This window comes from Crocodylus siamensis, chromosome 5 (genome assembly GCF_052110815.1).
Source record: "Crocodylus siamensis isolate JL-2025a chromosome 5, ASM5211081v1, whole genome shotgun sequence".
Lineage (NCBI taxonomy): Eukaryota > Metazoa > Chordata > Crocodylia > Crocodylidae > Crocodylus > Crocodylus siamensis.
The window spans coordinates 186,047,666-186,072,946 of NC_143399.1; the positions used below are offsets into that span (position 1 = coordinate 186,047,666).

General features: G+C 47.2%; 2 protein-coding genes and 1 long non-coding RNA gene across 8 annotated transcripts in view; 1 reads left to right on the forward strand and 2 right to left on the reverse strand.

The window, feature by feature from the left end:
- LOC149865042 (uncharacterized) overlaps nucleotides 1-25,281 on the forward strand; it is a 68,199-nt gene that overhangs the window by 34,050 nt on the left and 8,868 nt on the right. For 2 of the 6 annotated variants that reach the window (XM_090047505.1, XM_090047506.1), the window contains exon 3: nucleotides 12,889-12,952. The exons of the other annotated variants lie outside the window; for them this stretch is intronic. In XM_090047505.1, coding sequence (XP_089903631.1) covers nucleotides 12,889-12,952 — 64 coding nt within the window. The remainder of the gene's footprint in view (nucleotides 1-12,888; nucleotides 12,953-25,281) is intronic. 6 annotated transcript variants of the gene reach the window in all.
- LOC149865043 (uncharacterized) lies at nucleotides 4,445-6,526 on the reverse strand. Its single transcript, XM_090048425.1, has one exon. The coding sequence runs from the start codon at nucleotides 6,044-6,046 to the stop codon at nucleotides 4,445-4,447; it is 1,602 nt and encodes a 533-aa protein (XP_089904551.1). The 5' UTR covers nucleotides 6,047-6,526.
- The window catches only part of LOC149865044 (uncharacterized), a 40,878-nt gene continuing 28,559 nt past the window's right edge, over nucleotides 12,963-25,281 (reverse strand). The window contains exons 4-5 of the long non-coding RNA XR_016442355.1: nucleotides 15,742-15,835; nucleotides 12,963-13,510 (exon numbers count right to left, since the gene is read on the reverse strand). This is a non-coding gene — a long non-coding RNA (uncharacterized LOC149865044). The remainder of the gene's footprint in view (nucleotides 13,511-15,741; nucleotides 15,836-25,281) is intronic.

A 25,281-nucleotide genomic window follows, 5' to 3' on the forward strand; every position in this document is an offset into this window, starting at 1 on the left:
TGGCAGGAGCCTCATTGTCCTGTTTGAAGGTGTGTGCCAGCAGGCCAGGCCGGCTCTGTTCACCATGTGTAGCCCCCGGATCTCAGGTGTCATCACGCTGCCATGGGGCTATGCCTGCAGTGGGCTGAGTGCCCCAACAGCCCATCTGGCTGCTGCTGCCAGCTCTAGCAGCTGTACGCTGCAGGGAGGTGGGAAGCGAGTGTTTGGTGGTCAGTGACCCCGACAAACCCCACACCCACACCACCCCAAAAGCCCCACAGTCCCCTCACCCACACAAAGTTCTCCCACCCCCATGTCCCCGCTTACCAGGGACAGAGCCTGGGTTCCAGCTGCCACTGCCAGCTTTGCCCCACTTCTAGTTGCTTCAGCACACTGAGGCAGCATGCTGGAACAACAGGGGCAAGTGGCAGACATAGGGATGCTCTGGCCAGGTGCTTAGAGCATCTCTTCAGAGGACCCAGCCTCTGGTTGCCTCTGGCCATGCTCCAGAAGTGTGCCTTGTGCTGCTTTTTTCCAGGGTGTTTGTTTTTGATACCAGGGTTTTCTGTTATATAGAGTCCACACTGCAAATATGCAATGCAGGGAACACTTTTTTATTCATGGCTTGCCTCTTGTGGTGCCTCAAACTGCTTTAAAACATCACAAGAGGCACGTGCTGGCTTGTCTGGATGCAGCCCATGAGATTTCTTTTGGTCCAATTCTCCAATTTGTTGAGGTCTCTCTGTATCCTAACCCTACCCTCCAACATATCTACTGCTCCCCCCAGCTTGCTGTCATCTGCAAACTTGCTGAGGGTGCATACTATGCTATCTTCCAAGTCACTGATGAAGATATTGAACAAAAATGACCCAGACCAAGTGTGAGGAGAGGCCAATAAAGCATCTAGCTATGGGGCAGAGATATTCAGAGAATAAAAAATGCATTTGGGGAAGAATTACGAAGGGGCAGGGGTGAAGCACAGAGAGATATGCCTCGTGGGGATCTGGAGCACTGAAACACAGCAGGGCTGAAAGAAGAGAGTGGAACATGATGACAGATAGAAACATTGGTCAGAAGACAAAAGGTAGCAATGTGGGGCTCTGAGGGAGATGGGGCAGAGAGACATATGATTTGGAGGCAGAGAGGAATCTAGAGAGTTTAGTGGGGTTGGGTCAGGCCAGTACATTTGAGGAGAGTTCGTAGAGGATATAGGAGGCAGGGGGTATATTAAGCTGTTCCTAGGGGTGTACTTGGAGGTGGTGCTTGCGGTTCCTCTACCCTGACACAGTTCATGTGCTAAACTACAGCCTGCACAACACATTGCTTATAGAAAGGGACGTGTGCCACTGTCACATGTGAATCACTAATACCACCCTATTGACTTCATTTACTGTCCCCACCCACATATTAATCAAGCCTAACTGAACTTAGCTTGTGAGAACTGATACAATCATATCTCCAGCTACATCTTTGGCTTCTGACTCAAAACACTTACAGGGTCAGATGTGCATTAGGAACCAGGTATTGGGGTTCTGGGTGAGGTACTTGAAGGGGGAGGGTGGGTTACCCACATGCTGTTATGACCACTGCCATTTCAGGGTTGCTCAATGTAATTCAAAATGAAGTTTCATTAAAACTAGACCCAGACACCATGTCTCCAATTTCTCATGCAACAGAAAGAAAATGTACAAGGTCCCAGCACCTGTCACCCCTGGAAGAGGAGCTATCATACAGGCAGGGGCACATCCAGGGAGGCACACTTGCATCCTTTCTCCTTTTGCTTTCTCCTTCACTCTTGCCAGTAGTAGGAGAGAAGGGCGTGATCCTGATAGAGCCAGGCTGCTTGTCCCTTCTTTCCAAGCCAAGGGCCCAGTCCTGGTTATACCTCACAGCAGCCCCCTTGGCTCAGCAAGGAACTAGCGGACCTCCTGCATCTAAAAAGAAAGACCTGCAAAGGATGGAGGACAGGATCCACCTCCAAGGAGGCATATTCCTCACTGGTTCCCCCTGCAGGGAGCAAACCAGGAAAGCCAAGGCTGCATTGGAACTCCAACTGGCTATTAGTATCAAGGATAACAAAAAGTCCTATTTTAGATATGTGGGGAGGCGGAGGAAAAGTAAGGGTAACATTGGTGTGAGGGCACGGCCGCAAGGGCCGGCCGTGAACCCCCTAGCGCCCCCTACCGTCACGTTAGGGTGACGTAGCACCCTCAGAATCTCGCCCGCCACGACTTTGATGGTTGAATATCTAATGTGGAGGCTGCCAGTTTCCCTAGTGGACAGTCTTGTTGTTCCTGTCCCTATTCCAGACTGGGGTAATATGCATCCCGCCTTAAGGGCTATGCGTGCCTCCAAACCTCCCCCTTCAGCACGCCCCAAGCCTCGCAGCTGTTCTGGGGGACGTTTGTATGGTCCCTCGCCCCTCGGGTGCCCTTGTTCCCTCTCTCGGGCCCGGGGCTCCTCGCCCACCTGGCGCCTCCTTGGGTCGGGCCCCAATCTCTAGCCCGTTCCCCGGGCCTGTCATGCTGGCGCCCAGCTACTTGCTGGCGCCCCCTGGGTCCGACTCGCTAGCGCCGCTTGATACCGGCGCCCCTGGGCCGGGTTCTAGCCAGCGCCTGGCTAATCGCCGGCTCCGCCTTGGGCCGGCGCGCTCCCGCCGCCCTAGTCTCGGCGCCCTTGGGCCGGCGCGCTCCCGCCGGTTATTCTCTCTCGCTCTGGGTCCTCGCCCCCTTTTGGGGCCTGTACTACACCCTCTGTGCTTCGCCCCTCTGGGGCCTTGCCCTCACTAGGGCTAACACCGCGCCTCGCGCCCTACCTCTGCCCCGCTCTGGGGCCTTGCCCTCTCTAGGGCTGACACCGCGCGCCTCGCGCCCTACCTCTGCCCCGCTCTGGGGCCTTGCCCTCTCTAGGGCTGACACCGCGCGCCTCGCGCCCTACCTCTGCCCCGCTCTGGGGCCTTGCCCTCTCTAGGGCTGACACCGCGCGCCTCGCGCCCTACCTCTGCCCCGCTCTGGGGCCTTGCCCTCTCTAGGGCTGACACCGCGCGCCTCGCGCTAGGGGCACCGGCACTCGCAGCCGTGCCTGTCTCCTTGACCCTTCTCTGGGTCTGGTTGCCTCGCTAGGCCTAACACCGCCCTGATGGGCTGGGGTCTGTAACCCCACACACCGCGCCTCCCTGGCGCAATACGGTGCCTCCTTGGCACCGACAATAGTGCCCCTGGCACTGCGCCCCTACTGGGCACTGGGAACCCCCAAGCTGTGGGGGAGCTCCTGTGAGGCCTCCTCGCTCCCCTACAGCCTCACCCGGTCCTCCGGTGTAAACTGCAACATAACCTCAAGCCATCTGGCTGCAACATAAACAGAGGCTCCTCACGCCTAACAATAACTCCAAGCCCCGCCAGGGCTCTCAGTCCTACCTTCCATCAGGGTGATCTTGTTCCCCGCATCATCGCAGCCGGTTAGTGTGGTAAAGCAGCAACCACTAACTCAGGCCACTCAGCTCAGCTGCAGAGCTCCTGCTCCTGCGACAACCAGAAGGGAACTGTGAGTCAGGCTCCGGCCTAAGCTGTTTATAAAGGCCGGGCCCTGCCCCCTTCTGGCCATGTGACCCACCTGGTTGCCCTGGTAACCCAGCACCTGAGCTGCCTGGGTGATTGGCAGCTCTGCCAATCACTCTCACAATCACGGGGCACCTCCGTGGCTCCGTGACATACCCCGCCCCTTAAGTTCCCAACTCATCGGGGAGGGACTCTTCAGCCTCTCCACGAGATGTCCCATCGTTGGGGATGTTCCCATGGGGCTTCTAGCAGCACCTAATTTGGGTGGCGGAGGTTTTAAGGCGCCCCCAACTCGCCTTTTACCCGGGGGTGCACCACATGGGATTTACTGGGGTTTACCCGCCACAGGTAGCGCCCCCCACATTAGCAGCCCTCGGTAAATTCCCTACCTTGTCGGCTGCTCTTCGGCTCGCTCTCCGGGATTTCCACTCTCTGGTCCCCTTTCGGGTTTCTTCCGGCCTGATGTTTTGGCGGGCTGTTCGGCTCTTCTGTTGTGCCTGGGCATCCTAGAGTTTTCCCCAAATCTCCCACTGGCACCTTTGTGCCCTCTGGGCTTCCTCTTTACCCCAAAATTCCACCTTGCCCCGGCCTGTGGGTCTTCCTCCTGGGCCTTTATAAATTTGGACCCAGGCCACTTTCCCCACCTTACTTTCAATGAGGTGTCCAAGTGCCTTCCACGTGACTTGTCGGGGTATCCCGACCATATACAGACACGGCCTCTTCCCCGCCGCTAGGTTCCACTTCCCTGGGTGCGCTGCGGTGCTCTTCGCACCGCCCTGGGTTTCCTGTCCCTGCTGGGGTGATGTAGCTCCCCTGGCCCTACCTCTGGCCTGACGCCCGCGTAGTTTGTTACGGGGGTCCCCTTGGGCACAGAGCCTGTCTGGACCTCTCACCAGGTCTCCTAATCGTTACTCTAACTGAGCTAGGCCCTGCAGGTGAAGTTCTTGCCACTGGGCCCACTTTGCCTCCCAACATTCAAAGAGGTCCACCTGGGTCTCCTTATGCGCAGCATCTATTCCCCTGTCTAAGGGGTCCTCATCCTGGTCCAGCCCTCCTGACTGTTCTGGGTCACTGTTCCCCCCAGACTGGTCCGGATTTTCCCTTCTGGGAGATTTCCCCTTCACTGACCCCTGGGTCTGTGCTACCTGGAGCTCCTTGCCTTGGGCTCTACTTCGATTCCCCACCTCACCGAGGGCTTCTCTTTCTGGCAAACGCCCTTCCACAGCCTCAAGCTCTTCATTGTGGCTGCCCGATCTCATGGGGTTCAGCGCCCCCCGATCCATCAGCTCTTTCCCTTTTATCTCCTCCCTCAGCTGGACCTGTATCAGTTCCCCGGTAATTTGGCTGCCTACCTCGGAGGACTGCCGTTGGTCCCCCTGGTATGGCTGTAACCCTTGCAGCCCTTCCCTCAGGGTTTGCAGTTGCTGTTGCAATTGCCCTTTTTCTGCCATAAAAGATTTTACTTTGGCCTGGCTCTCCGCTAGGAGAGTTTCGAGTGCTGCTGTCTGCTCCTCAAGATAGTCTCTTTCTCCCTGCAGAGTATGCACTTGTTCTCCCAGCTCCTCCACCTGCTTGACCCTCTGGGCTTCAAGAGCCTGCTGGTCTTTAGCCTCCACCAGCCACTGTACTTGTTGGAGCTGAAGGTTTTCTAACTGAGACCAGGTCTGCCTCAGGGTCTCGATAAGGGTTTCCCTTTCCTGGAGTTCCTCCCGGACACCCCCTAGGTACCCCTCTAGCAGCTCTTCTACTGCCTCTAACTCTTTTTGCAAGCTGCCTGAGCTCTCCCCGGTTTGCACTCCCCGCTCTATCAGGCTCTTTTTCTCGCCCTTTTCCACAAGAGCCTTCACTTTGTCATACTGCGCCTCCCAAAGCTTCCTAGACTCCTCGAGTTGACTACGGTTCTGGGTGAGCTCTTCTTGGTATTGGTCTATCACCCTTTCCGCTTTCAGGCCTCTCTCCCGCCAAGTCTCCAAGTCCTCCTGAAGGACTTGGATCTTCTCCTCACGAGCCTGGATCTCTCCCTGTAAGGTCGTAATCAGATCCCTAGACACTTCCAACCTCTGCTGTACCTTTGTTTTCACCTTTGTCGGGGTTTCACTGGCCTCAAGGGCCTGTTCCCTCCAGCGTCCCACTTCTGCCTGCATAACGCTGAGCTGGTATTCCCATTCTAGGCTCTTCTCCCTTTCGAGCGCTATTTCTTGCTCAACTCTCCGCGCCCTCTCCGCCTCCTCCGCTAGGAAGCGTCTGATCTCCTTGGCAACCCCGCTCTTTTTGCCCGGCGACCATTGTCGCTCCAGGGCAGCTGCTCTAGCCTCTGCACTCTCTCGCCAGATGTTGGCTACCTCGAGTTCCTGTTTGAGCTGGAGCAATTGTTCCTCCAGCTCCTCACACCTCAACCTACTCGTGAGGTCTTCCATATTCTCCTCCAGCCCCTCTCGGGCCTTTACTTCCTCTGTCTCACGTATGTGCCCTACTGTCTTGGCACCGTACGCTGAGTAATGGGCGTCCATGCCCCAACAATGTCAATTGCCCTAATCGGCTGGGTTCGCTTTTCCCCATCTGGGTTCACGGGTTTTACCCCGTGCACGGCCGGCGTTCCCGGCCAATGCACCATTTGTGAGGGCACGGCCGCTAGGGCCGGCCGTGAACCCCCTAGCGCCCCCTACCGTCACGTTAGGGTGATGTAGCACCCTCAGAATCTCGCCCGCCACGACTTTGATGGTTGAATATCTAATGTGGAGGCTGCCAGTTTCCCTAGTGGATGGTCTTGTTGTTCCTGTCCTTATTCCAGACTGGGGTAGTATGCGTCCCGCCTTAAGGGCTATGCGTGCCTCCAAACCTCCCCCTTCAGCATGCCCGAAGCCTCGCAGCTGTTCTGGGGGACGTTTGTATGGTCCCTCACCCCTCGGGTGCCCTTGTTCTCTCTCTCGGGCCCCGGGGCTCCTCGCCCACCTGGCGCCTCCTTGGGTCGGGCCCCAATCTCTAGCCCGTTCCCCACGCCCTGGGCCTGTCACGCTGGCGCCCAGCTACTCGCTGGCGCGCCCTGGGCCTGTCACGCTGGCGCCCAGCTACTCGCTGGCGCGCCCTGGGTCCGACTCACTAGCGCCGCTTGATACCGGCGCCCCTGGGCCGGGTTCTAGCCAGCGCCTGGCTAATCGCCGGCTCCGCCTTGGGCCGGGCGCGCTCCCGCCGCCCTAGTCTCGGCGCCCTTGGGCTGGGCGCGCTCCCGCCGGTTATTCTCTCTCACTCTGGGTCCTCGCCCCCTTTTGGGGCCTGTACTACACCCTCTGTGCTTCGCCCCTCTGGGGCCTTGCCCACTCTGGGGCCTTGCCCTCACTAGGGCTAACACCGCGCCTCGCACCCTGTCTCTGCCCCGCTCTGGGCCTTGCCCTCTCTAGGGCTGACACCGCGCGCCTCGCGCCCTACCTCTGCCCCGCTCTGGGGCCTTGCCCTCTCTAGGGCTGACACCGCGCGCCTCGCGCCCTGTCTCGGCCCCGCTCTGGGCCTTGCCCTCTCTAGGGCTGACACCGCGCGCCTCGCGCTAGGGGCACCGGCACTCGCAGCCGTGCCTGTCTCCTTGACCCTTCTCTGGGTCTGGTTGCCTCGCTAGGCCTAACACCGCCCTGATGGGCCGGGGTCTGTAACCCCACACACCGCGCCTCCCTGGCGCAATACGGTGCCTCCTTGGCACCGACAATAGTGCCCCTGGCACTGCGCCCCTACTGGGCACTGGGAACCCCCAAGCTGTGGGGGAGCTCCCGTGAGGCCTCCTCGCTCCCCTACAGCCTCACCCGGTCCTCCGGTGTAAACTGCAACATAACCTCAAGCCATCTGGCTGCAACATAAACAGAGGCTCCTCACGCCTAACAATAACTCCAAGCCCCGCCAGGGCTCTCAGTCCTACCTTCCATCAGGGTGATCTTGTTCCCCGCATCATCGCAACCGGTTAGTGTGGTAAAGCAGCAACCACTAACTCAGGCCACTCAGCTCAGCCGCAGAGCTCCTGCTCCTACGACAGCCAGAAGGGAACTGTGAGTCAGGCTCCGGCCTAAGCTGTTTATAAAGGCCGGGCCCTGCCCCCTTCTGGCCATGTGACCCACCTGGTTGCCCTGGTAACCCGGCACCTGAGCTGCCTGGGTGATTGGCAGCTCTGCCAATCACTCTCACAATCACGGGGCACTTCCGTGGCTCCGTGACAATTGGACCCCTGCTGAACCAGATGGGTCAACTGACAACCAACATCCAGGAAAAAGCCAGCCTGCTCAATGACTATTTTGCATCCTTTTTCACTAGCCCCAAGATACTGCTCAATATAGTATGGGATAGCCAGGGTGAGGGTGAACTGTTACCCTTCATCAGTGTTGACCATGTGAAGGAACACCTTGAGAGGCTGGACTTGAGAGCTAATACCCCAGGGTACTTAAGGAGCTGGCAAGCATCATAGTTTGGCCACTGGCACGGATCTTCAAGAACTCGTGGCACTCAAGCGAAGTGCCTAAAGATTGGAAAAAGGCCAATGCAGTGCCTATCTTCAAGAAAGGGAGGAAAGTAGATCCAGGGAACTACAGGCACATCACCCTGACTTCCATCCCTGAGAAGATCTTGGAAAAAATCATCAAAGAGACCATTCTTGACAAACTGGCTGAAGGCAATTTCTTGAGGGATAGGCAGATCGGGTTTGTTGCGGTTAGGTCTTGCCTGACCAATCTCATCTCCTTCTAGAACCAGGTGACATATCATCTGGACAAGGGAGAAGAGATTGATGTCATATATCTCAACTTTAAAAAAAGCTTTCGATCTGGTATCTCATGATCATCTTATAAAAAAACTGGCCAATTGCTGCCTTGGCTACATCACAGCGCGCTGGCCGAGGAATTGGCTTCAAGGTTGGACCCAGAGAGTGGTAGTTGACGGAAGTCAGTCATTGTGGTGCGCTGTGACCAGTGGGGTCCCCCAAGGCTCCATCCTTGGGCCTATCCTTTTCAACATCTTCATTAATGATGTGGACATTGGTGTCAGAAGTGGACTGGCCAAGTTCACTGATGACACCAAATTTTGGGGAAAAGCATCTACTCCCAAGGACAGGACAGTGATCTGGGCCGACCTTGACAGGCTCAGAAAATGGGCGGACAAAAACCTGACAGCCTTCAACTCTGAAAAATGCAAGGTACTATACCTTGGGAAGAAAAATCCTCAGCATACTTATAGGCTTGGCAGTGCTATGCTTGGGGGATTTGGGGGTCATGATTGACCACAAGATGAGCCACCAATGTGATGTTGCAGCTGGCAAAGCGAGCAAAACTCTGGCTTGCATCCATAGATGCTTCTCTAGCAAATCCCAGGATGTCATCCTCCTGCTCTTCTTGGCCTTGGTGAGGCTGCAGCTGGAGTACTGCATCCAGGTTTGGGCTCCACAATTCAAAAAGGATGTGGAGAAGCTTGAGAGAGTCCAGAGGAGAGCCACGCGCATGATCAGAGGTCAGGAAAACGGGCTTTATGATGAGAGGCTGAGAGGTACAGGACTACTCTGGATTCCTTTACCTTGCTGGGATCCTGTGACCCCAGCTGACTTCCTGCCCCTGGGGCAGGGGGCTAGAGTCGATGAACTTCTGAGGTCCTTTCCAGCCCTAATGTCTATGAAAACGTCCTCTTTTAAAAATGCTAAATTTGCTGTTGCATCCAGACACTGAACATTAGCAAATAAAGGATTTGCCTTTACCACTCCATGGAGAACTTGAAAGTACCTTACATTAAGGTCCCAAATTGAAATCTAGTTTACTGCATACAGGAACATTTTGGTGGTAGGTTTCTTTGAAAAAAAAAGTCTTTGTTCTTCCCATTTGCTCTCTGTTTTTAATGTTATGCCACACAAAAGGGAAGGAGGTAAGAATCAGACAAGATCTGAATGATAATTATAATCAAGCTTAGTCCAACACAGTGGGAATTATCTTACATAGAGGATGTATAGCCCAGTGGGGAAAGTACATTCTAATGTGGCTAGGAAAGTGAGCAACAAATCATTTAGTTACACAAGTAGGTATTAGCAGCCAATAATAGAATCATTGTGTCAGCGCATGAATATGTTGTTGTGCTCCACCTTCACTTGTATTTGTTTCTTACAGAGCTATGGCTACTTTTCTCTCTCATTTATGTATCCCAGAGCTAGCACAGCGAACGAAAGATTCCAGTTATCTCTGCAACCTTTCCCTTTTTAAGTGAACCTCTGTGTATCTCTAGATGAGAGTGTACATTTGCATACTAAATAGGATCAAGCAAATATGTAACATATGTTGCAAACAGAACTAATGTCTAAACACACATGTAAACCTGGGCTAATGGGTCCTGCCAAAATATTTTAACCATCTGTTTTTACTTAGCTGTTTTTGAGCAAATTATGTTTATTATGTTAATTTATTTTACTGTCAACAACACCAAATGACACAGTTGCCGCTAAACAACATCATTATATATCACATTCTGGCATAATACCAGCAGGTTTTTTTAATGCGACTGGAATAAATGCATATTAAAATGTCAATTTGTTTAAAATCTAGTTCAGGATGGTAAATACATCTGCACAGATTCACAGCGTTCCAACATACACAGTTTCAAAGAGAGTACTTCAGGATAAGGCAGCGTGACAGTACTTGGAGAAAGCAAGAGCAGTGTGCTCTAATACAGAACTCCTTCCTTGCGTCATGCACCATTCTCCCCAGATGATTCAAGTGTGGCAGGGGGGTGGAGGAGGTTGTTTGTTTTTGATTCATCTTTGGGGGTTTTCTTTTCTTTTTCTTTAAGGTAGTTGTTTGAAAAACTGACTGAATCATAAACCTACCTTAAATTGTAGCATCCAAAGATTGGTGCCATTCACAGGAAAACTGAAATCAGCACAAAACCTTAACCCTCATCTTAACACTTTATGCAGCATATGTGACTGTTTCATTCTAGTCGCTGCCTCCAGCAATCACAGATAATCCCTTTCTCACTTCAAACGGGGGTCTCCTTTTGCTCATATTAAGATGGCTTGTGGCTTTGCTGGGGAAGATACTAGGTTCCGGTGATAACCTTGATGTCAGTATGTATGTTCTTAACGTGACACACATGATTAGTCCCATGGGTTTCCTATCCATATGCATAAGATTAAACACATGAAAAGACTTTGTAGGTTCAGGACCTAAGAAAACAGTACCTACAGCAATGAACAGAAACAGGAATCTCAAAGTAGTCATTGCTTCTAATAATTAATTAGCTAAGAAACAACATTAACTACAATACTGGCTATACTGTAAACTTATCACGGTCCAGAACAGCATCCTCAAGCATACTGCTCTCCTCTGGGTAGGCTCCTTACAAAACCAAAGTAGCATAGCCACATCTATGAAGAACTGGGAAGTTAGCCTGGCAAAAAGTTAATTAGCACTCAAGTGTTAACTGGGCTGCCTGTAGCACTGTACAGGCAAGTCTGCATTGCTTCCAGCTGAGGAAGCAGCAGGCACAGAGCAGTGCAGCATGCTTGTGGGTACTGCTCCAGAGCACAATTACATTTATCTCATACATGTGGAGTGATCAGAGTCCTGGTTCTCCACATCCACTAGAGAGCATTAGAAGGCTGTATTTGGGGGACAGTAATAAAATCTGGACAGCCCCTGTAGGGGAGCCAGATCATAATCCATGCTATGGGGTTCATTTGTTCTTTACATTGTAGTAGACATGGCCATAGTGTGGGTGGAGAAGTAAGCACCAATTTTATATCTCATTCCGTTCTTGGAAATAATATGACAGGCTTTGATGTAGATAATTACACGGCCAGGTGGGTGGCAAATTGGCTTAGGGGTCACACCCAGATAGTGGTGGTAGACAGGTCGATATCAACCTGGAAAGATGTGGGCAGTGGAGTCCTGTAAGGCTCAGTTCTTGGACTGATGCTATTCAGAGTCTTCATCAATGACTTGGATGAGGGCGTGGAGAGCACCCTGTCCAAGTTTGCAGATGATACCAAATTATGGGGCAAAGTCAGCACAAAAGAGGGTAGGGAACAGATTCAGGTGCATCTGGACAGGTTGGAAAAATGGGCAGAATGAAATAGGTGCAGTTCAACAAAGACAAATTCAAAGTGCTGCACCTGGACAAAAAGAACCACTAACACACTTACAGGCTGGGGGATGACCTTCTCATCAGCACAGTAGCGGAAAGGGATCTTGGAGTCATAGTTCATGCCAAGATGAACATGAGCCATCAATGTGACAAAGTGATCAACAAGGCTAACTGCACTTTGTCATGCATTAGCAGATGCATGACGAACAGGTCCAGGGAGATGATGCTTCCCCTCTATGCAACACTGGTCAGGCCACAGTTTGAGTACTGCATCCAGTTTTGGGCACTGCACTTCAAGAGGGATGCGGAGAATCTCGAGAGGGTTCAGAGGAGGGCCACTCGTATGGTCAGAGGCCTGCAGGCAAGGCCCTATGAGGAGAGACTCAGGGACCTAGATCTCTTCAGCAAACTCTTGCGAAGGCTGAAGAGAGGTGATCTTGTGGCTGCCTATAAATTCATCAAGGGAGGGCAGCAGGGAATCAGAGATACTCTATTTACTAGGGCACTCTTTCCTGCCCAGGGCAGAGGGTCAGGCTCAATGACCTACTGAGGTCCTTTCTGACCCTAACATCATGAATCTATGAATCAGAGTTGTTACTGGACATTCATGCCGCTTACTAAAAGCAATAGGACCCTTTTGATTATCATTAGCCATTTCAAAAGCTTAATGAAGGTATATTGAATACATAAATATCCAGAAAGCCTACTGACAAGTGCATCAACCAAGCTGCCTTCTCCAACAAGGACTGCTCATTCAGAGTTGTAAAGAAATCATTGTTTACTCTGTTTATTATAGCATCTGACTTTGTCACGCAGACTTAGATCTGAGAGGCAAAGCCAAACTATGTCAAAGTTTCTTTTCCCTCTCTGCATTCTAGTTTGTGAAAAGGAATGTTACATGGTTTATATTTCAGGAGTTAAAGTCCTGAGAAAATAAACCTGAGTCCAACTACTTGTCCAGCATTCAACAGATATTCCATAAAATGTACGGGTTGATTTCACGCATATGGCTGTGCATTTTACAAGGGGATGATTAAGATGGTCATGGTAATGTTGGCTTCTAGTCCAAAAATGCCTCAGCTGTTCTGGATTCATTTAAAACTATAATGTACCTCTGCATTCACGAAAAAAGCCAGCTACAGTCCTCCACTTTTGCAGTACTTTAAATACAGAGGGTTACCTTTGACACATTTTCTAACATAGTATATTAGAAGTTATTTACTTAAGTGCATCAGTCAATCTTTTCATCCTTTTTTAGTTGACTTTCATCTTGCTCTGGACTTTCAGCTGGCAGATTGGCTCAGAAGGCAGTGCAGCCTTTGGTAAGAGGTGGATTTTAGTTAGAGTTGTTGGGTATTATTTCTTTAATTTTCTGAGACAGCGATTTCAGAATACTCCTTATAAGAAACATTTCTGCCTTCCCACTACAGTGCATCAAAGTAGCTCCTTAGGTATGTTCAGATGAATAATTTATTGATGAGAAGTTTTCCTCCTATTGCTATGATTGCAGTTGAACCCACTTGTAAATTGAAACTTGAACACTTGTAGTCCAACTCCAAACTGAAATGTATCTGTCATCAAAAAAAAAATTCTCCTTTGTGCAAAGGGAGAGCTTTTTACAGTTTGGTTAGGGTGGAGGACAGATCCCAAATATGTCCAACCCCCAGCCCAAATATTCCCATGGGGTCTGATTACAGCCAGACTGGTTATCCCTTTTTAGGGGAAAAAAATCTCTTTCTCTTTTAATGGAATCCTGTCACCTTGTCCTTTTTCAATTTAGTTTATTATACATACTTCCTCTTTCAGAATGTGAATTTTTACCCTGCAGCTGTGTCATGTCCCTTCCCCCTTTCTCTTCCTGTGGTTGGCTTATTTCTTTGCTGTAAAAAGAAAAGACATTTATTGCTTCAGTCGCTTGAAGTGATTATCGTGTATCTGAAATTATATAGGAATATATCTAGGAATAGACTTCAAAACAGAGGCTCGAAACAGCAAAAGTAAAAATATGCTTCAGAACAAATGTTGCAATCTTCATTTTTAACTCTAAGTCAGTATCTTCCCACAACTGCAGCTGATTTCCTGTGTAAACTAAAACCATGTGATATTCCATAAATGCTTCCAGCACTAAATTACAGGAAATGAAAACCACCATGAAAAAGGAAAGCTTTGGAATAAATTCCCAGATCAGATATCGTTCTACCTACATTTCACTCTGATTACAATTTGGATGCTCACTACCTTACCTGTTAGCAATTAAAGCAGCTGATAACAGCTGACAGGATGCAGTGTCACACTGGGACATGCACATTCAAAATGCTCTTCAGTGCAGTACAGGGACATCAGAGACACCCATGGCAATGTTTATAATGGGCCATATCTTAAACCATGAAGAGAACTGAGTATAGGAAATATTTTTATGCACCCCTAGTGAAGGTCAAGTTCTGATCGTTCAACTGCATGAAATTAGGTGTGCCATACATATTCATGGCATGCAATCAGCTATCAGTACATGCACACATACACATGCATACTCATACCGCTTGACCCTCCAGGGTTTTATTGCCATGTTGTTCTGCAAAGGTTAGTAATATTTCATGTGCTAGAAAAAGCAACAAGAGGATACAAGTCTAACTGTAATCTGGCTTTTGATGGTGACATCTCTCTCTTGCAGCACCCTGCCCCGATCTACTTGGCCAGAGGCTTAAGCTACTCTGCCTCCATTCTGGTGGCCCAGGGTACTAACTCTGAGGTACACTTCTGGGACGGGGGGAATCACACAGATCAGCCACCACTGGCTTACAGGGATGCAAAGGAAAGCTTTAACTGACTTTTGCACACTACTGGCTTGCACGTTGTATATTTGGAATGACCTAAGACTCTCCCTACATATTTCCATAAGGGGCAACATGTGATCGTGATCAGCATAAATATTATGTTTAGACACTATAACATAATATAATATGACTATTTTATAAGTTGCTTCCCTGTTATTTTGACCCTATAACTGCAAGGCCAAGTACTGCCCATACTGAGATTTACATAACGTCCTCTTTACATAAATTACTACATTTTTTATTTGTGTGGAAAGACAATTCAGTAAGGCAAAACTTGCTTACTTCTGAGCAAGCCTCATATACACCTGACATACTAAATTAGTCTGACACTGATAATTAATATGGACCAATTCACTGAATTCAGTAAAGTACTTTGGCATGCACTTCTATAATTTATTAATAGATTTGGTAAGGTTTTATTAACATTGCCAGATACAATTAGAAATATTTTCTTCTTGTCCTCTCTAAGCCAGTCTAGTGGCATAACCAGCATAGATAAAACAGACAGTTTAAGAAGGTCAGTTCTGCTCTAAAATGATAATGGGAGTGTACTTCATTATCCATGTGCCACTTGTAAAAGCAATGTACTGTTCATACTTTGCAAATCTTTCCAATTGGTAAATATCCACATTCCTAAATATCTCATTGTCTTCTTTCTGCTTCATCATCACTATTATTCCTTTAATTGCAAAGTGTTTATGGCATTCCCTTCATTCTGTGTATTTTGAAATGAGTGACAGAGATCAAAGCAAGCCCATGGCAAACCTATCTCAATTCCTTAGTTGGCATAGAATGGATTGTCTCATCTGCACTGAAATCAATGGGGCTAGGAGAATTTGCACAATATGACCCAATATCTTTCAATATTTTGATCTCATTGAATCTGCCTGGCCAAAGGATTTACTGCTTGAAAAATCATGAATGTGGGCAGTTTTGTGTTCCCCTGCCCAGTAGGAATTTCTGTGAGGGAAGGTCATTAGTTATTACTGAAGTTGTTAGATGACTATATATAATCTTAATCCATCTAAAATGTCCTGCACTAGGTTCCCTAAGTTTCAAATAAAAATACCATTTAATCATCTCAAAGGCATTCTCTGCACCTGTCGAGGGCCTCACTAGTCCTTGCATTTTCTTTCTAGGGTGAATTCTATTTAGTATATAACAGGAGAAAACCAGTCCATCACAAATCCTATTGGTCCTGGCCAATGACACCTCTTAGTATATATCAAAGGTCTTTGATTGCGTTAAAGCTGAGAGGGAAGTTGGCTTTACCTCACCTGGGTTGAAGTAAAATTGCTTTTTCTTGAATAGAGTTTTAGTAGGTTTTCAACAGATTGAGCTCCACAGGCTGTCCTACTTTCTCTTGCAGAGCTAAGGATGTATGGGAGAAAAAAGGGGAAATTGCTGTAGATAACAGAATGGAAAAATAAAATGATCCCAACAAAACCTATTTCACATTGTGCATGAAAACCTTTAGTTATGAATTCGTAGGAAGGAGACTAAAAGCAGGGAGCTCTCCTGAGACCAGCACCAGGCTTTAAAGCAAATACATAAACCAGTAGAGAAACAGCATCCTAGATAGTTCGTAAATTAATTAGACCAAGTTTTCACGGAACAAAGGTGCTTCAAAAGTGACCATTCTTGTCTCACTTTAAAGAATAAGAAATCTCTGATCACTTCACCTGCCTCTTCCCTTCTTGCCAAGAAAAATTCAAGTACACACCAAAAATACTAAAAGAGAGTTGAGTGTTGTATTAAATTTATGTTCCGCTAGAGACCAGGCTTGAATGTGCTGACTGAACTTATTCTAATAACTTAGATGGGAAAAATCCATACCACAAATCATTTTACTTAGTTTGGCTTAACAAGAACTATTTACTCAAGAAAAAAACCTAGAGTGCTGATTATTTTCATTCTCACCCAAGAAGCAAGAAATGGCATATGGAGTATGAGATTTTTCCAGCTGTAACACAAATGAGAGAGAGAGAGAGGGAGTGTAATTAATTATTCTGGGTAATTCACCAGTTTGTTGATTTTTTCCTTCACTCCAATTAAAATATTTCTGCATTGTCATGAAAAAAGAAATACCAACAACAATGAGCTAAAGTTGGAGAAAATGTTTGATAGTATGGACTTCAGTTTCATATTTATAACAGGTGCAAAACAAGCAGCCCTTGGAACTGAAGTCCTTTATCTTCATAATGGGCATGTCTACATGTGCAATTAATGCGCCTGAATTTTCTGTGCAGAAAATTCAGGTTTCTTAAAGTGTTCCCCATCACATGTCTACATGTGTACCCCCACTGGGGGAAAATTGAGCCCAACAAGAGCAGCCCAGTCCAGGGATGCTCCTGCCTGCTCTGCTCTGCCTCCTTGCAGCAACCAAGGGGAGGTCCAGGCTCCCCAGAGTGCCAGCCCCAGACTGGCAGGGGGCACACAGGCTTAGTGCTGAGCTCCGGAGGGTGGTGGGGAGCTATTCTGGCTTGGCAGGCAGCTCTGCCCTAGCTGGGGGGAGACCAAGCTGGCCCCGGAGGGAGAAGCATTCCCGGCTGACAGGCAACTGCCTCCCAACCACATGCAGATTGGGACCCGCCTGATCTATGGGTACTAGAATATGATGCATTAGACTAATATACTGTGCAGTAATTGCTGCACACATGTAGACAGTGTATAGTTTCTTGTGTAGACACACACAATATGTTCAGCATGGATGGTGAGCAAGTGAGATTTTCCCTATTGCTCCAGCAAGCTGCAACAGCCCTAGCTAGAGGGACCATGGTAGGGGGTAGCTCAATGTTCATGTCTATAATTAGTGTCAATTGCAATAAATTCTTTTCTCTTTTTGGAGAAGTAAAAATGTGTCCCATGAGAAGTGGAATGAGACCATCAGCCCATTTTATGTAAACCACCAAAAAACCATTAGACATAGCATGATGACGTTCAGTCATTACCAACCTGAGCTAGATTTGAACCAGCAATCGAAAGGTGAAAGGTTAACACGAGCTAATTTTTTTCATTATCACTGTAATGTTAGGAAAGAAGCAGCTATGTTAACCTTTTGGGGGCTGCAGACATGCATATTGTGAGGCATACATTTGGCTGGCAGTGTAGAAAATGCTTGGATCCTAGGGGTTGCAAACATGATAAGGCAGTTTCCCAGGAGAGCAAATAAAACCCAAGAGGAACATTTTTCTTCCCAGCTCTTGCTTGCCACAACTCTGAACCCTTTGTAAAAAAGCGATAAGCCACGCAATATATTTTTCTGTATATTATGCCTTTAATCTTTAATGTTAATGACAGAAGTGTTACCATTAGCTGGCCTACGCTTAGCTTTACAGCTTAGACATTCTTTTAAAACCATATTTTCCTGTCCCCTCTCAGACAGATGGTAACCATTGCAGCCCAAATTCCTTTTTATGTTAACAGAAAGAAATATTGAAAAAATAAACTAGGCTATAATCAAACAAAATAGAAGAATTTATGGCAGTCAAATATCAAATGCATGTTTCTACTCATGTATGCATTTGGATTTTACTATTATTAGGTATATGCCGTGAGAGTTCTGAACATTGCCAGTGAAAACGAATTCAGTTCACCTCAGTCATTAAGAGATGCTCAGTTGACTTTTGCCCTGTACAGACCTAGAGGACAAATTATTAGCTGATCGATTGGAAAATTCATGTATTTATAAAATACAGTATGTAAAAGGTGTGTTAGAAATATTTTTAGTCAGCTGAGCCTGGATAGCTCAGGCAGTAGACGATTAGCCTTTTAATCTCAGGGTCTAGAGCTCAAGTTCCTGTTCAAGCACTAGCAGTTTTTAATAGACTTGATACCTCTACACTTACCCCATATCTATTACAAGGGAAACAGGATGATGTGATTTTCACCCCCCACCCCACCCCACCTGGCAGAATTGGCAGGAGCAAATAACTATGGGTAGAGAGCAGCAAGCTGTCAGTGGTGTAAGGAAGGAATCAGGACCCTGAAAAAGAGTTACCCTTGCATGCACAACACAGCAAAGTAGCAGCCCAGTCTTTAGCAACTCAGGATGATTTAGTCCAATAGTCTTGCCTTGAGCATGGGGTGGACTAGATGACCTTGTGAAGTCCCTTAAACCCTACTTTCCTATGACTGATTAGAAAAATGGAGCTGGTAAACAAGGAACTCCTGGGTTCTGGCCCAGCTCCGATTTGTTCAGTGCTCTTAGGTCAGTAACATACTACAGCAGGGCAAATGGGCATCAGCCGCAGGTGCCAATTTGGAGGGACTGATGGCACCATCCCCCACCCCATCCCTGATCTCCAGTACTCAAAATCATCTCTGCCCAGAGCATCAACATTGCTAGGTATGCCTCTGACTAAGGTAAGTCACTTCAACTCCTTCCTCATGTTTTTCATCTGTGAAATGCAAACAACAACACTTATCTATTTACATCACATTTATTTTCCATACAGCATTTAGTGGCCCATGTCTGTACTTACAAGATAACTATAGTATTCCCAATGCTGTACCACCTAGGGGCACCAAGAGCTCCAAAAAATATAACTGACATCCTTCTCAAGGGAAAGGATCGGGAGAGACAGTCTGAAATCAGGTAGAAGGCAGGGCAGGGTGGCATCTTAAAGAAATCATAGTAATGAAGCTAAGACTCCTCAGATTTTGAAGCTTTAAGGGAAAGTTTAGTGCCTTATTGCTATTTTTTTTACAGTGCCTAGCACAATCCTCAGGGTACAACAAAATAACAGAGAAAGAGAACAAGAGGAGAGTTCGTTCCTCATTGAATTACACAGAAACATGCCCTTTATTGAAGTGGAAGGTTTGAACCCTCCTCCCCCCCGCCCACATACACACTGCCATCTAAGAGTCAATGCCCTGTCAAGCTCATTAACTGCTATCTTATTTATAGGAGGCAATTTGTAGGAACCCAGGAACCTCACCCAGGGACCAGGGCACCATTGTGCTAGATGCAGTGCAAACACACAAAATGATACCAGCTGGCCCAAAGAACTTACATTCTAAGTATAAAGCAGGAGACAGATAGTGGCTGCAGACAGACGGACAACAGGCACCCAAGAAAGAATGAAACGAGGTTGGACAGTGAGGTCAAGACACCAGTTACCTAAGCCCATTCAAGCCTTTTGTAGACTTCGTGGCAGAGGACATTTTTAAAGAAGGAAGGGATCTAAATATCTACATAACATGGTCTCTTACAGCCTCTATCCCTCCAGCTGAGTTAAAAAAGGATCTGGTGCAGCCATGTGATGGCAGTGTTCAATGTTAATATCACAGAAAAAAAGGTGAATCAACAAAGTGCAACATCCAGTCAGGCCAGCAGAGGAGCCGATGTCACAGAATAGTTTTCGGCTCATGCACTGGCATACCTTTCTTTTTTCTCTTCTCACTCCTAGGCCCTGGTCTTGACTAACACCTTTTCATTCAACCATCCTACAGAAGTGTTGCAGACTGAGTTCCTCACACTTTAAATCAGGGGGGTCAAACATCTAATCAGCACTGGTGAGGACTTACCTGAAGTATTGCATCCAGTTTTGGAGGATGTGAACGGTCTGGAAATAGTCCAATGCAAAACAACAAAAATGATTAGGATCCTGGAAGGCAGGGCTTATGAGGACAGGGTGAAAGAACTAGGGTTATTTAGCCTGGAGAAGAGAAGGCAAGGGAGGATTTGATAACAGTCTTCAAATGGCTAGAGATGGGCTTTTCTCTGTGGCCATAGGGGACAGGACTAGTACCAATGGTCTCAAGCTTTAGCAGAGGAAATTTAGGTTGGAAATTAAAAGAAACTTTCTGACTTTGAATAATTTAGCTAATTGAGAGAGTGGAGCTATGCTCGGTAGCATGATAAAAGGCAGCCCCTTGTGAACAGAGGGCAGCAAAAACAGAGGGAGTTTGCCTAGACAGTTTGCCTCAGGAGGGAGCCAGGGAGCAAGACGCTGTCTGTGTGAGGAAACAGGTATGGATGTTTGGTGTGTGGGTTTTGTGTTTTTTCTTTGCCTTTCTATTTTATTTACAGTCCAGGTTTCCTCCAGGGAGCAAAGGAGGCATAAACGGAGACTGGGTCAGCAGCCTTTACCTGCATGGATGTGCCATGTTCATGTTCCTCCTAGAAGGTCAAGACCATTTTGTCTGCACCAAGTGTAAGCTGGTGTCTGCCCTGGAAGAAAAGCTTCAAAGGTTGGAAGCACGAGTATCCATGCTGCATTATATTGAGGAAAGGAGAGGTTACTTGTACAGGAGTTATGAGAGGCTGGCACTGGAGAAGCCAAAGGAAAAAAAGAAGTGGCCGCATGCGACTTTTTGAAGTAGAAGGATCTCCAGAATTCATGAAAAGCAGACTGAAATCAGCAACCACTTTCGAGCACTCTGTGCTGGAACAGCTGAGCAAAAGGCATAGGAGAGGACATCAGCTGTCATGATGGTGAGAACTCAGTGGTGGAGAAAGAAGGAAGTGCAAGGCCCCAGGAATGGGGGCTCTAGGACCACTGCACCAAGAAGGAAGAGAAGAGTGGTGGTGGTTGCTGATTACCTTCTGCAGGGGGACTGAAGCACTAATTTATCATCCAGATTTGGAGTCCTCGGCCCTATTCAGGATGTCATAGAGAAACTGACAAAAGTCATCATTTCTCAGACCATCACGCTTTCCTGCTTGTCTATGTTGGTACTACCAGCACTGCCAGAAACAGCATGAGGCAGAGCAAAGGCAATTACAAGGTTCTTGGCAAAAGGCTTAAGGAGCTTGGAGCCAAGTGGTGTTTTCATCAATCCTCCTTATGGAAGTCAGGGGCACAGGCAGGGACCATAGTATTCTGGAAGTAAACATGTGGCTGCAATGGTGGTGTCAACATGAAGTCTTCAGATGCTTCTAGAGCAGGAGGATGTTCTGGAGTGGAGGACTGCTATCAAGAGATGGGATCCATCTGACAAGAATGGGAAAGAACGTCTTCGAGCATTGTCTGGCCAACCTAGAAGAGAAGGATTTAAATTAGGTTCCACAGGGGATGATGAACAAAACTCTCCAGCAACAGAGCAAACAGTCCAAAGGGAAAAGGACAGTAAGAAGAAACTCAACTCTAGGAAAGGCCAGAAAGCCAGAGGACAACAACAAGTGCTGCAAAAGAGAAGTGAGTAAGGTCAAAATGCAAAATGCATCCAATGTATGTATAAATGCAAGAATATGATAATAGGCCTGTAATAAGAACTATGACCTAATTGGTATAACAGAGTCCTGGTGGGACAGCTGGAATGACTGGAACATCAAGACTAAGGGCTACACTCTGTTTTGGAAAGGCAGGGTTGGGAGAACAGGTGGTGGTGTTGCCTTGTATAACACAAACACTTGTTCCCTAGTTCAGATGGAAGATAGAGAAGACTGCATTTGGATGAAGATGAAAGGGCAAAGATATAATGGTAGGGAGGCACACTTCAGGGAGAAAACATAATTATCCAAAAGTTATGAGATGGTACTGATGGGAGACTTCAATTTTGCAGATATCTGCCAGAAGAATAATTCAGCCAAACATAAAAATGTTGAGCCAGTTCCCAGCTAGTGTGGAGGACTGTTCCAGAAGTTTGAGGATGCAACTAAGAAATCATCTACTTTGAATCTTCTCCTGGCCACTTAGGGAAGAATGGGTGGAGGATGTGAAGGTAATGGGCAACCTGAGGGGAAGCAATCATGATATGATAGAATTCCAAATCCTGAGACAAGGAAAGCATGAGGTCTGCACCCAACTTGAACAGTTAATAGGCATGGTGCCATGGGAAGACAGACTCTAAGATACTCAGGAGGTCTGGAAGCTATACTGGAAGCCCAACAAGAAACAGTTCTGACATGATGGCAGCACCAGAAGAATGGTAAGAGGCCCATGTGGTTGTACAAGGAGCTTCTAAGATGCCTCAAATGCAAAAGAAAAGCATACAGGCAATGGGAAAATGAGCAGGTCACCAAGGAAGCTTACCAGGAAATAGTAAGAACCTGAAGGGACAAAATCAGGAAAGCAAAAATAAAGAATGAGCTGCACATGGTGAGGGTGGTCAAAAGCAACAAAAATAGGTTTTATAAATATGTTGGCCAGAAAAGAAAGACCAAGGAAGCTGTGGGTCCACTGTTAACTAGCCAGAGGGAACTTTACCAGAATATGCAAACAAGGCAGAGCTACTCAACAGCTATTTTACCTCAGTCTTCATAAAAACAATTTAGCTGCAGCTAGATACCTAATAATCATTTTTTTGAATAAGGAAGGGGAAAAGCTGAGGGATGAGATAACAAAAGAGACAGTCAGAGAGCTTTTGGAGGATCTGAATGAATTCAAGTCAGCAGGGCCTGATGTACTTCATCCCAGGGTACTGAAGGAACTGGCAGAGATCTTGGAGCCCTCTTTAAAAAATGCAAAAAGCAGGACTCAGGAAACTACAGAGCAGTTAGCCTTGCCTCAATATCTGGGAATTTACTGGCACATATCCTAAGGAAATCCATTTTCAAGCATCTGGAGGAGGAATAGCTGATCACAAGCAGCCAGCAGGGATTTACGAAGAACAAATCATGTCAAAATTGATCTCCTTCTTTGACAGAGTAACTATTTGGATGGATGAAGGGAATACTGTGGATATAGTGTATCTGGATTCAGTCAGGCTTTTGACAAGGTCCCACATGATCTTTTCATCAACAAATTGGAAAAATGTGGCCTGGAGAAAATTATTACTAGATGGATAGAAAACTGGCTCAATAACTGCAAGCAAAGGGTAATTAAAAATGGATCCATGTCAATGGATGTATATGGGATGGTTTGGATAAGGATAATCCTGCCTCAGGCAGGGGGCTGGACTAGATGACTTCTCAAGGTCCCTTCCTGGCCAACTTTCCTATGATCCTCCAGCAGGCATGGCTGTTGATGGCAGTATGTGGCGGCTGTGCCTGTGCAGTGCCTCACCCCTCTGCTGCTCACTTCACCACTGCCAGTGCTGGATCTGATCCACAAGGAGACCACGGCCTCGGAGGCATAGCAGGGCAGGTCTATGCTGGGCAATGCCGGCTCTTGCCATGCCAATTGTAGTGGCACAGTCAGCTGCCACTATGGCAATAGCTACTTTTGCTGCCCCAGTTTCCTCTACTTAGTTACAATACTGGATGGTCTGGATCTGGTGAGGTGAGTTTTATACCCCTGCTTTAAATCATCATTTAATCCTGTCAAAGCTGGCTATACATTTATACACCTGGAAAACTACTTCCTGTTACTATAGACCTGTAGACGTTCTCCCTAGCTCCCTGGAAGAGTACTTCTGCATGCCTGGGGCACAAGACGAATTGGAAAGTGTCAAGTGGAAGAGTACAGCATCCCTGTGTATAGCAAGTGAGGACACCAAAAGAGCATGCCGTATCAATGTCAAGCTGCAGAGGCAGGCAAAGTTTTGAGGTCTGTGCACAATACAAAAATAACACAAGGGAAAGAGAAAGTCAATCCTATATGCTCTGTCTATGCATTTCTAGCAAACCCGTGACTATAGTGTCTAGGTACATCAACGCTTTTGGCTTACGATGAGGTGTGTCTGGCACTTATTTGAGCCATTAATGGCTGTTCTTTTGAAAGCTATGGCCCTTCAGATGCTACATGTCAATGGCAAGATTGAGCCTATATTGAACCAACCAAAAGAGATCAGTTTTGCTTTGTGCATTAAAAACAGCAAGTTTTAAGGTCTCCCTTTTTGTTTTTTTCTTGAGAAAGCCAAGAGTTTGAAAAGCTTTCTCAGCCTGTGCAAGGAAAGAAAACACACTGGAATAACATAAGTCATATTGCTTGAATACTGGCAAAACTCCATTTACCTCAATGAAGACATATGGCTTCTTTACATGTGCTCTAGGGTGGCAGGGGTGCTTTACATGTGCTCTAGGGTGGCAGGGGTGCTTTACATGTGCTCTAGGGTGGCAGCTCTTGGGAGCCACTCTAATTAAAGTGCTCACAGTGTTTCATGTATTCAGTGCTCTATGCTTCAAAATGGCAGCGGGGTGCTTTAACTAAAGCTCATTTGACAAGCTTTAGAGAACCCCCACTACCATTTTGAAGTGCAGGGACACTGAAATCATGTGACACTGAGGCTGCTGGAGCATGCTCATAAACACAATCCAGCAGATTTTATTAATAGCATTGGAGCAAGCATTGGGCATGTGCATAGGTGCCCATAATTTCCACCTTTGAATCTGCTCCTGCTTTGTTAAAGTCAATGGATTGGCACTCCAGTATTTCAGGTAAAGAGAGAAGCAAACTCAAATGTGCCAAGTAAGTGTTATTGTGACAAGTGTTCAAATACCAATAAGTAACGTGTACTTAACAATAACAAAAGCAAACAGCACAATCACCATGAAAAAGTTGCAGTGATAATCTAGGAAGTTTTATTTTGTCCTCAACAGTAAATTCCATGATAACTTCTAAGCAGTCCAAATCTGTCAGTGGTATTTAAAAAAATTTAGGGCCAGAAGGTACCATAAATGATAAAACAAGCAACAGAATTCTATCCAGTGAAATTGCATTCCATATCATATTAACCCGAGTAATGGGGGACCGTATTTTGAACAAGAATAGGCAGAAGAATCCAAAATTAATGTACTTTGAGCTATTCAGAAATGATTCATCCTAACTCTACTGATGACATTCTAACCAGCTGGATCACAACCCTAATTTGACTGGATTTTATGCCATTAGCATGAATTCTACTTTTGCCATCTAATATATATGGTGTTTATGTATGTATATGTATGTATGTGTGTGTGTATCTATATACACAAATATACTTCTGCTTTT